The sequence below is a fragment of the Hermetia illucens genome, chromosome 2 (assembly GCF_905115235.1).
Source record: "Hermetia illucens chromosome 2, iHerIll2.2.curated.20191125, whole genome shotgun sequence".
NCBI classification, from domain to species: domain Eukaryota; kingdom Metazoa; phylum Arthropoda; class Insecta; order Diptera; family Stratiomyidae; genus Hermetia; species Hermetia illucens.
Genome location: NC_051850.1, coordinates 14,753,946 through 14,766,971, shown reverse-complemented (window position 1 = coordinate 14,766,971; position 13,026 = coordinate 14,753,946). Strand labels below are relative to the sequence as shown.

At 44.1% G+C, this 13,026-nt stretch overlaps 1 protein-coding gene across 1 annotated transcript in view; it reads left to right on the top strand.

Moving 5' to 3' along the window:
* LOC119647649 (titin-like) overlaps nt 1–13,026 on the top strand; it is a 448,809-nt gene that overhangs the window by 310,262 nt on the left and 125,521 nt on the right. The window contains 6 exon segments of the mRNA XM_038048710.1: nt 42–1,641; nt 1,786–2,073; nt 2,139–2,370; nt 7,634–7,805; nt 7,869–8,055; nt 8,946–10,675. Of these exon segments, the coding sequence (XP_037904638.1) occupies nt 42–1,641; nt 1,786–2,073; nt 2,139–2,370; nt 7,634–7,805; nt 7,869–8,055; nt 8,946–10,675 (4,209 nt within the window).

The following is a 13,026-nucleotide window of genomic DNA, read 5'->3' as shown; positions in this document are numbered from 1 at the left end:
TTTGAAATTGTTCGGAAATTTTAAATATTTTATTTTTACAGGGCATGGAAGGAGGTTTGGAAAAGATCCAAACACTGGAAGATTCTCTTGTAAGAACACGAGATGAACGCGTCGAGGAGACTAAAGGAAAGGCTCCTATGTTTACTGTTCCCTTGTCTAATGTTGACAATTTACGCGAAGGTGAAAATGTCCACTTCGAAGCACGTCTTATCCCAACTGACGACCCGAAATTGAAAGTCGAATGGTTCTGGAATGGTAAACCACTTAAAGCAGGCTCCCGATTCCGTACATTCTGCGATTTTGGATTTGTTATTTTGGAAATCTCCCCGGTATATCCTGAAGATTCAGGTGAATACTCTTGCCGTGCTACAAATGAATATGGTGAAGCTGTAACAACAGCTACTATGAGAGTACAAGGCAAGCGCAGCATCATCCTTGAATCGCAATTACCAAAGGGAATGGAAGGAACTATTGACCGTATTGCAGAGCTCGAGGGTCTTGGCGTAGTTTCAGATGGCATGCCGTTGGACGATGATACTGGCAAACCACCTGAGTTCATTACAACTCCATCAGACTTGACCCTTACAGAAAACTCTCTAGCTCACTTCGAATGCCGCCTTACTCCAATTAACGATCCAAGCATGCGTGTTGAGTGGTACCATAATGGCAAGGCGTTATGGGCAGGATCACGTATCAAGACTATCAATGATTTCGGCTTCGTTATCCTTGAGATTGCCGGATGTTACCAACGTGATTCTGGACTGTATACTTGTAAGGCCACAAATAAGCATGGAGAAGCTACAGTTTCTTGCAAATTGCAAGTGCGCGGAAGACAAGGAATCATTGTTGAACCTCAATTGCCAACTAGCTTCCGCAGCGGAACTGAAAGCATTCAGAAGTTAGAGGAGAGCTTGCACAAACGGGAAGAAATCTTAACTGACGAAGAACAACCAAATCCACCAAGATTCATTGAGGAAATTAAGGACAACTTGGATATTCAAGAAGGTGGACCAATCCACTTCGATTGTCGTGTCGAACCAGTGAACGATCCAACACTCAGAATCGACTGGTTCCACAATGGACGACCGTTACCAACTGGATCACGTGTTCACATGCTCAATGACTTTGGCTTCATTGCGTTGGACATTGATTACATCTATGCTCGCGATTCCGGCGAATATGTCTGCAAAGCAACCAACAAATGGGGATATGCTACAACCACTGCAAAGGTCACTTGCAAAGCTAAACATGGAATCATTTCTGAAACCCAATTACCAGCTGGTATGACCGCTGAAAAGCTCAAAGATTTGGAACGAGGACAGGTATCGACACCAAAGAAGGAGGAGCCAGTTTATGGCCCACCAAAATTCATCACACAGATTGCATCATGCACCGTTGAGGAATCAGAGGCTATTCGTTTCGAGTGCCGTGTAGAACCCAAAGAGGATCCGAACTTGCGTATTGAATGGTATCGCAATGGCAAATTGCTACCTTCTGGACATAGATACAGGACTTTGTACGACATGGGTTATGTATCGCTCGACATTTTGTATGTCTACGCCGAAGACTCAGGCGAATATATATGTCGCGCTGTTAACAACTATGGCGAAGACAGGACAGTCGCTACAATTTCATGCAAACGTAAGTAGCCTCTCTCGTCTCTCCTCTCTCCTCTCTCCAATCTCCTCTCTCCAATCTCCTCTCTCCTCTCTCCACTCTCCTATCTCCTCTCAATTGTAAAACAAACAGGACATAATATTTCAACTGAATCTAAATTAATTTCAGAACTGCCATCCATTATCCTGCAAAATCAAGTACCACGAGGAATGAAGCGTTCTGAGACATTAATGCAAATGGAAGCAGCGATTAAGAAATACACTTCAGATATTCATCTTACAGAAGATGATCTTTTTGATCCCGATAAGAGACAACCACCACGTTTCGTTACACAAATTCAAGATCAAACCAACCTTGTTGAAATGCAAACTACCAAATTCGAATGCCAACTGGCTCCAGTTGGTGATCCTAACATGAAAGTCGAATGGTTCTTCAATGGAAAACCACTGCATCATAGTAAGATCTTTTTGAAACTAACAACAAAGGAAGATACATAAAAAGGACATTTTCCTATTTTACAGAGAATCGTTTCATGCCGATTTACGATTTTGGTTATGTTGCCATGAATTTCGGTTGGGTTTATCCTGAGGATAGCGGAGAATATGTTTGTCGTGCTACCAACTTGTATGGTATGGATGAGACACGAGCTGTTATTAAAACAGCTGGCAAACCAGGTATCATCTACGAATCGCAATTACCGAAACATATGAAGAGTATCGAACGAATTCGTGAAATGGAAGCTTCTTGGCAAGTGTAAGTAGAAATAAATATGAATAATAAAAGTAAAAAAAGAACAAATAATTAGGGATGAAAAATAAGGAAAAAGGAGCTAAATTTGGGGGCTCAGCTGGAGGACTCATTTCTTCTTTTTCTTTAGCCTTTGTCCCGTTCACATCTGGGGTCGGCTCGTCGTGATCGGTTTCACCATTTAGTTCTATCCAATCCCTGATCTGGATGCAGTCTCGAGGCTTTTAAATCCCAGTCCAGCGTATCAAGCCTCCCTTGTTTCGGCCGGTCTATTGGTCACTTACCATCGACTTCGATGTTCAGAACAATCTTAACAAATGAACTCTGGTTGGCACGAATTAGTTGACCATACCATCGAAGACCCCTCTCTCGTAGTTTCTCCAAGATCGTTGCAACCCCATATCTATCGCGGATACCCTCATTTCGAATGTGATCAAAACGTCTCCATTACCACAACACAGTCAGCCAACACTTAAAACCATTAAGAGCGACAGGACGAACGACATTCCGGTAAATTTTAGACTTGAGATGTTCGTTAATACGTCGATCACAAAGAACACCAGTTGTGGAACACCACTTCATCCAGGTTGCGTGAAGCAATTTCAAAAGGCAGTTCTCCATTGGCTGATAGCATTCATCCGAGATATTTAAATCGCTCAGTTCTTACCGGGTTACTACCGCTGCCAGTAATTGTGTCTGTTTCATCAGGATCGATCGTCAAAAATTCCTTTTTATTCAGATTCAATCTGAGACCGTGTTGCATTTTTGAACGAGTTGCTCGAGATAATTTTTACTATTAGACGCTAGGACGCTGGACGTTTGATGTCCCGTATCACAGTGTCTATATCAATAATAAAGAGGAGTGATGAGATTTTTTGATGAACACCACTAGAGACACAAAGCGATTTCGATAGGCACGTCAGGCATTACATCACGGGGCGGAGTTAGCTTACTTTACCTAGGTCTCCTTCCGTCTACCCGTGGGGTTCGTAACTGCGCTTTCCTCACTTCTTCTGGTTTTCACAGTTTCTCCTGGATTGCTACAATCATGGAATTGATGGAATCCCAGTTTTCCTGGCAAGCTACCATTCTCCGGACAATATTTTCCGGTGATAGCACTACACCTAGAGTTTCCTCTCCTGCCAGGATGACAATCGGCATCATTCCCGAGATGACGAATGCTGCATCGTCTGGGACAGTCCTAAAGACAGAACACACCCTTAAGACTGTTCTTCTGTAAACCGTACTCAGTTTATGTGCATTTCCTAAAACCCGCAGCGCTTTTCCCCAAACTGAGACTGCATACAGCATGACAGAACTCACCAGCCTGGCTATGAGCAGCCTGCAAGTATGCTGCGGTCCGCCTACGTTCGGCATCATCCTTGCCAGTACCATACTCGTGGTGGATGCTTTTTCGCAAGTATGCTCTGTGCTGCTTAAAATCATCATCACCCCCAAGTATTTGTTGGCCGGCTTGGAAGTGATAATACGATTCCCGATTCTAATGCAAGCGTAATTTCTTTTGCGGCGCTTTGTGATGAGGACCACTTCTGTCTTTTCCTCCGCGAGTGCCAGTCCAGCACTTTCTAACTAAGCCTTAACAACACTGATTGCTTCGTTTAAGTACAACTCAGTATCTTTGAGATGCTTTGCAACCACCTCCAGTGCTATATCATCGGCGTAACCCACCACCGTGGCCTCCTCCGGAACCGGAAGGTTAAGTACATCATTATACATGATGTTCCACAGTAGTGGGCCCAATAGGGAGCCCTGTGGGACACCCGCGGAGACAACGTACTCCTTGGATCCATCATCGGTATTATACCAGAGTGTCCGCTCTTGCGAGTAGCTATCGATAATAGTGGCGAGGTAGGTGGGAACACCAATCGTCGCTAGAGACTTTCGTATAAGGTTCCAATTGGCCGAGTTGAATGCATTCCTCATATCCCAAGTCACGACCACACAATATTTGCTGGTACAACCCCTTCCGTGAATTGCATTTTCGGCCAAACCAGTAACCATTTTGATGGCATCAATGATTGGTCTGTCTTTACGGAACCCATCTGAAAGGCCTCCTTGGCTCTCGACGACTGGGAGTAATCTATTATAAATAATCCGCTCCAAATATTCCATAATATCTAGAAGACATATGGGTCTATAGGAGGACGGTGCCCCTGGAGGTCTGCCAGCCTTAGGCAACAGCACCAGCTTCTGCCGCTTCCATGGTGCAGGAAATATACCCTCGGACATGCACGTTTCGAACAGCTCTGCGAACATATCTGGTCGACATTTGACGGCAAGTTTAAGGGCGTTATTCGGGATACCATCCAGGCCCGGGCTTTTCTGTCGCTTATTCGACTGCAGATCTCCATCAGCTCATATCTGGTGACTGGTGGAGTCGGCGTCACATTCAGGGGACGCTGGAAGGTGTCAGTACCACCCTCTTGCTGGGGAAACAACCCCTGGATTATTTCCAACAAGAGCGTAGGGCACATGATCTGCGGAGATGATCGGCCTATAAATCGTCCTGTCGCGATCTTATAGGCGCTACCCCACGGATTTATGTCCGCTTCCAAACAGAGCACCTGAAAACATTCCCTCTTACTCTGCTGAATAACGAGCTTGAGGTTCTTACGAGCTTCCCTATAGGCATGCTCCTTTTGCCCTTGATCGATCGTACCTATTGCCCTCTGAGCCGTTCGTCTGACTCTCTTGCAAATCGATCGAAGGCTGGCAAGTTCACTATTCCACCACCACCATACATGTGTCGTCTAGTGGGGAATGAGCATCTCCTAGGTATCGACGCGTCACATGTTTTAGAGATGCTTTGTGTAACATGGAGAGCTCTATCCGTGGACGTGTCTGCTTTGCTAGGCAGGTCTAGCCACACTTCCATGAATGTTTGTCCATCTATCGCTTTTGCAAACCATCCAGGTGTTCTTTTGGATTTCGGCATCCGGGGTGCGGGAAGAACGGACTGCCTTGTGGTTCCGTCCTTAGTTCAAAGGTGATTGCCTGGTGGTCGCTATAAGTGGAGTTCTCGCTAACTTGCCAGGACATGTCACGTCAAGACAGATCTACAATTAAACCAGTTAACCCCTTCCGATAAGTGTTTACATCGCCTTCGTTGGCCAGAACTACATCCAACGTTAGTCTCTTTGCTGCCCCACTCGATAGCCCACGCATTAAAGTCACCGGCTATCATCTTTGCACCTCGTCCCCTGGCGTCGTGAACAAGATCGTCTAACGGGTCTTCAAACTCAGGCAGTTTGAGGCTCTGTGGGGCGTAGCGGCTATATACGAATGTACCGCTTATTTTTTCCCAAACAAAGCTACTAGCCACCTGTTCCATGCTACATTGTATGACTTGACGACCACACGCCCATTTCGCCGCTCGACCAGTCGAATCTATGACCCATACACCGACTCCATCACGGCTTGCAAACCAATGTGATACAGCGTTCTCTCAGTGGCACCACTATGGAGGTTTTTCTCGACCACTTGGTTTTGGCTCGGTGACATTTAATGCGCGGCTTGCTTCGCAAGACGGCAATCAACGACTAATGTTGAGGACATCAAATCGTTCGACTTCTTTAATGGCATAACGGAAACCCTCTGAGATTGAAATGAAGGGCTACCTAAATAGAGAAGTTTATAGCCACTTTTACCGCGTCCGCTTTCTATGTCGCAGCTTTTAGCACCAAATCATCAGATTTCTTGCAGAGCGCAGTTATCAATACATCTTTTCCGAAGGGCTCTTGCGAATTCCTCGGTCTTGCCAGTTAGGATACCAACATTTAGCGTGCAGACATGTATTTGTTTTGCCAGTTCCCTCCTGATGCCGTCCATGCGTCAAGACCCCTTGCCCATTTCTCGACAAAAACGGGGCCGTCCTGCTGCGGCGATTGAGGTGGACGCATTGGATGCATTTTCTTGGTCGGTCTGCCGCGGGTCCTGTTACCAAGAGAGATAAGGTAGGATTTTGCATAGTGGAATGAATCCAACTATACTTTATTTATCCCTTGCCCTGATCTCAGCATTTTATTTTTATTTTACTAAGGATAGTGCAAAGTATAATCTACAACAAAAGTCTAGAAGAATGCTACTTACCCCACCTCTGGGAAGACGCCCTTATAATCCCTATCCTCAAGAGCGGAGACCCTTCTCTTGCTGTGAACTACCGCCCCATTTCTCTTCTCTTGCTCCAAAATCCTGGAAAGGTACATCAACGACTAGTTGACCGCGCACTTCGGCCACCTCATTATCAAAGAGCAGCATGGTTTCGTGAAACATAGATCTACGGCTTCAAACCCTCTGGTGTTTACCAACTTTGTTGTTAAATGCTTTAATTCACGACAGGAGGTACATGCTATTTATACCGATTTTTCCAAAGTCTTTGATACCGTTGACCATAACATTCTCCTCTCTAAACTTCCATTACTAGACTTCCCACCCTCAGTCATCTCCTGGCTTTCCTCCTATCTCTCATACCGTTCCTGCAAAGTTTCTTTTCATGGTTACTCATCTCGTTTCTTCTTTTATTCGTCTGGTGTTCGCCAAGGCTCTATACTTACTCTTTCTATTTTTTATCAATGACCTCGCCTCCATCCTCGCCTGCCTGTATTGCTTACGCAGACGACCTTAAATTATTTGTCCCTGCTTCGTCTCCGCTGGACTGTGCTCTCTTACAGTCCAACCTTGATCATTTAGTCCGTTGGTGTTTGGTCAACATGCTAACACTGAATGTCAACAAATGCCACTGGATGTGCTATTCGCTTAAACTCTTCCCAATATCCTTTTCCTACTTTAGCTTTCTTAGGGATTGAAGAGTCCAAAGTCCGCATCCACTTGATGCAGGGCCGGACCAAATGAAGAGCAACTTGGTCCCACTCTTGATGATCCACGGGCTTCTCTTTTTGGGGTTAACACCCAAGTTTCCAAAATTAAAAGAGGGACGAAGACGGCTACGGTTTCTTACCATGGCAGAGGCAACTCTTAAGACTGCCTCACCTCTGCCCTGGGAGCAGCGTGACCGAAGCGGTTCGCAGATGTTATACGCTTCCTTTAATAATTCGCTCTGCTCCCAGGGCAGAGGTGAGGCAGTGTCTGAAGAGTTGCCTCTGCACTGGGAAGAAACCGTAGCCGTCTCTCCTTCTTTACTTGGGCTTGGGACCAACATTCTATGTTAATAACAGGGCAGAGTTAGCTGAAGGATTCGTTTGACAATTTCAACCAAATATCTTGACTAATATCATCCTTTTCTTCTCAGATCACCTGAACAACCGGATGAGGATGCAAAACCAAAATGTGCACCAGTCTTTGTCAGCAAACCGGAGCCTCAAACCGTTCAAGAAGGCGAATGCGCTAGATTCTGTTGCCGCGTCACAGGACATCCACGACCAAGAGTGATGTGGCTTGTTAATGGCCAAACTGTTGTCCATGTAAGACATTATCTGATTCTTCATTATATGACTACGAAGAACTAATTCCAACCTGATTCGTAGGGCTCCCGCTACAAGCTTACAAACGATGGCATGTACCATTTGGATATACCAAAGACCCGTCAATATGACACTGGAAAGGTTGAAGTAATTGCTCGCAGTTCAGTCGGCGAAGCAATGGCCTCAACTGATCTTAGAGTTATCCCACGCGCTGATGACTATCGTGGCGTTTTGAAGAATTCACCACGGCGTAAGTACTATACTAAACGGCATTTAGGTAATTTCAGTTTGCCATACTCAAACACTTACCAATATGAGAAATACATAACGATCCTAAACTAGCAACACAATACTTCATTTTGCACAACTATTACCTAAGAAATGAAATATCACAAAATAAGTGAAAGATCCTATCGAGAAATCTTTTCTACCATTTCCAATCAAAGGTCCATTGTTGGTCCTTTCCCTTAACCATTTATCCTTCAATGATTTTCCCGATTTTCCCTCTCCATGACCCTTGCTTAAGCTGCAATCTAAATGAATCTTAACAGAGGTGTTCGCTACAGAGGCTTTGTAAATTCGTCGAATTAAATTTTGAGCAAAAATTAAATAGGTAATATAAAATGCTTCTAAAGCATTCGCTGTATTTTATTCTATTTGTATCGTCTGTAATCTCCTCTATTTGAACATGTGATTGATTTGCCGACGGAAGACCATCTTTAATTCCGTCTATAAAACTCGACTTTTTGATCACTAACACATGGCTTTAATCTAATTTAATTTTTAGTTTAAGTCACAGAAGGAACGTTGAAGATGTTGACTGCATTGTTAGTCCTTTCAAAGTTCCAGATCCTAGATTGGACAATTTCACAGGCTACTATGGACTGCGGTCAACACCAGCAACGTTCTTGTGAAAACCAAGGGTATATAATATAAAAGGAAATAATTAACCAAATTTTCATTACTAAACTTTAATTTTAACATGCTTAGCTTACTTTGTAATTGATATGCTTTAATTTTGATTTTTGGCTAATCTTCTATCAAATAAAGTACCTCCTGTTCCTATGGAAATAGATATGTGTAGTGTTTATGCAACCCCCCAATCGTTCTTCAAACACTCATAGTAAACTTTCTCCATAGCATGGTACGATTATGATCTCGTACAATACCAAAATGAGCGCCAAGAAACCGAACTTGAGAAAACGTTCGAAGAGCGCAAGCAACACTTGGCCGATCAAACTCCGATCAATCTGAAGGCCATTGATCATCTGAAACCCAAGGTGATCAAAGAACCAGAGACAGAGTGGCAGAAAGCTGTTAAAACCAAGAAAACCGAAGGCTACTATAACCAACTTTCACAGCTTGAGTCCGAACAGATCCTTAAAGAAACCAAACTACGTGAGGAATCTCACCAATATGCTGTTCCCGGACAAAGGGTCATCGACAAATCTGTCACACGAGGAATGGCTCAAAACTACGAAGAGAGCCTGTAAGTTAAATTTCTTTTGTGTTAATGGCAAGTGTTTATTCAAAACATTTTTTTTTTCAGGGAGAAAACCGAAGATCGAACCCTCCAACGACCAACCCAGAAGCTCTACAGGCCACCAGATCCATCGGAATCATCTGTGCACGGTCGCGAAGTTCATGTATCTAAACAGAAACAAACTCAAAAGGAAGTTGTTGGAGATCTAGAGATCACCCGCAATATTACGGCAACAGAAACTACAGAAGTCGAACATCGTGGCACGACTCAAGAACGGGTTATCCAAGGCCCAGTTAAACCAGCGAAACCTCCATTCTTTACCAAAAAGATCCAACCTTGCCGTGTTTTCGAAAATGAGCAAGCCCGATTCGAGGTTGAATTTGACGGTGAACCATTACCAACCGTAAAATGGTACCGAGAAAACTTCTTAATTCAAAATTCACCGGACTTCCAAATTCACACATTCGGAACTAAATCAGTTTTAATAATTCGTCAAGTGTTCATTGAAGATTCAGCTGTGTTTGCAGTCATTGCTGAAAACCGAGGCGGAACTGCTAAATGCAGCGCCAATTTAGTGGTTGAAGAGAGACGACGAGTTGGAAAAGGTGGAGTTATTCCACCCAATTTCATCCAAACTATTCAAACATCAACCGTAACTACTGGACAACTGGCACGTTTCGACTGCAAGATTGCTGGAACCAAACCAATTGACGTTTACTGGTTGAAGAATGGAAAGAAACTGTTACCAAGTATCAAGCACAAAATGCTTGAAGAAGACAGCAACTACACCCTACTCATAATTGAAGCTTACCCAGAAGACGCTGGTAAATATGAATGTGTAGCTGTCAACAGCGGTGGTGAAGCACGATGTGATGCTGAATGCTTCGTCCAATCACCAACACGCCCACAGAAGGAAAAACCAACCGCCCCGGGAACAGAAAAGGCTCCAGTGCTTGTGGAACCCCTGAAAAACCAAATCGTTACAGAAGGCCACCCAGTCATATTCAAATGCCGTGTAATTGGCAAACCCAATCCCGCTGCCCAATGGTTCCGCGGTGAAAACATTATCAAACAGTCAAGGTACTTCCACATGTCACGTGAAGGAGAATACTTCAATTTGAGAATTTCGGAAGCGTTCCCTGAGGATGAAGGAACATACAAATGTGTATTGAGTAACAAACTTGGAACAGTTCAGACGCAAGCAACTTTGAAAGTAACCGTGCCCGAGAGTCAAGAGTCTCTTCCTACAATTACTGCCTTGAAAGATGTTTCTGTACTAGAAGGTAGTCCAGCACAATTCAAAACAACTATTTCTGGTAAAACTAAAGCGACTAGTGTACAGTGGTTCCGGGAAGGCGCATTGATCCCACAATCACCAGATTTCCAGGTGAGTTTAAATTTCTGTACTAGTTTTTTATAAAGGATAAGTCCGCTTTACACGATACTAGTAACTCGTACGAGTCACTACAATCGAGTACTCCCTTTTGGTAAACTACCTGTGAAAATGGGTGTCCTGTATTCCAGCAGAGTACTAGCTGGAAGTGTTCATGCTAGTCGAAGAAATAGAAATGAATCCTATTTACTAGAGCGAGTTGGTTCCTCAGCTAATGCTCTTCCACACTATACCCGACTATATGACATACTAGCGCCATACGAGACCGATTACACCATTCAAGTCGTCCGTCCTGTCGCTCTCTATGGTTCTGAGTGTTGGCCGACTATAAAAGACAATGAACGGCGTCTTGCGGTAATGGAGACGAAAATGTTGCGTTGAACTAGTGGCGTGACACGTTTTGATCACATCCGAAATGAGGATATCCGCGATCGTTATGGGGTTGCATCGATCGTGAAAGTCCTACGAGAGAGGCATCTTCGATGGTATGATCACGCAATTCGTGCTAACGAGAATTCACTTGCAAAGATTGGTCTGAACATCGAAGTCGATGGTAAACGACCAAAAGGCAGACCGAAACAACGGTGGCTTGATACGATGGATGGGGATTTAAAAGCCTCGAGATTGCACCCAGATCAGGCATTCGAAAAAGCCAAATGGCGAAACCCATCACGACGAGCCGACCCCGCTTGTAAACGGGACAAAGGCTGAAAAAAAAAGAAGAAATCGTATCAACAGTTACTTGCTGCTATTGGGGGCGTTGGCGGTACGTCTAGTTGGTTTAAATGGCCAAGTGGGATGAAGATACTATTTTAGCGTGCAGACGTCACTATCCCTGTGAAATACTCGCCTCCAGTGGTTGACTCAATAATTCGTACGAGTTTTTGACGTCGGGTAAAGCCCCCCTATGGAGTTAGTAGTGAAATTTCGTCCACAATGCACTCTCTCTCGAAAAATTCTACTCTACTCTCTACTACTTGAATTTATATCGTATTCTCTTGCCTATACGACCTAAGAAAGTCTTGAATCGACTGAATTTCACTCTCACAGTTGTAATGGCCGAGTTCGAACCCTGATTCTGGTTAAAAAGTGAAGGCCGTGCATCAAAAACTTAGGAGACAGTCTCTCCTCAATTGGTACAATCCATCATCGACTGGATGCGGACTCAGGACTTCAGCAATCAATCAATATAAATTATTCATTTTCTGAATACAATATCATTAAACGACCTTAAACTCGCCCACATTTGCCGAGTCTCACTGCAAAACTGTTCGTTACATTGCCTTCACTTCACATGGAATACCGAGAACATTTCGTTAAATTCTCTCTGTTAAATCGTCCTTAATTCGGTTGGATTGTTCTTGAAAACCTTAAATTTAAAATGTTTTCAAAAAAAAGTCAGCAACCATGGTCTGGACGGCCGGACCATTTCTACTTGTGAGATGCCAAATAAAAGCGTATGTAATCAAATTACCCGCTTTTGGAGGGTAAACCGAAAACTAGAGCAAACTACGAGAGTTGCCCAAAATAAAATGGGTGTTCTCGCGAGGACTTCTTTTTTGTCATAGCTGCGTGGCCGGACTAGTGTCTACAACAATATCAAAGATATAGCATAGGAGGCGCTGATCAAGACAGACCTAGAGCATGTATCCTCGCGAGGAAGAGTCTGCAAGCTTTTCTGTGTCCGGTCCCGAGTTCCAACGACCTAGTCGTGGTTAAACTGGAGCATGCGGGAGCAAAAAAAATTTGTATATTTCCTCGGCTTACATGGCTAACGACCGATCGGCTCCACCAGACGAACACCATAGCAACAAAGAAGGCCAACCTGTTAATAGACTGCGACGCCAATGCAAGGCATACGCTTTGGGGCAGCTCAGAAATCAACAAGAGAGGTGACTCATTCTTTGATCTAATTATTACTTCAAACCTATCGGTGTGTAACAAGGGTAGTACACCAACCTTCCATTTCCCCAGCTCGGAGAACTATGTCGGTTGGGAGGAGGTCCTTGACCCTAATAACGGACAATGGGATTCTTAGGGTGGAGAACTAAAGAGTTTCTGACTAGAGATCCTCCTCAGATTACAGTTGGATGCTTTTCAATCTAGATCTCGCAGAAGTCTCCAAATCCTTCAGAGACCCCAGGAGGATTGCCCATAGAAAGTTTGGTCAAGTAATTAAGAACAAACTCTCCGGTGCGCAAATTTCCAAGATTGGCACCACAGACGAACTGGAGTCAAAGGTCGGGGCTCTGCCACCGTGGTGGAATGAAGATCTCTCCAGCCTCAGGAAGCCGACTAGAGAAATCTTCAACATCTGCTACAGGCATAAATGTTGGCAGCAATTC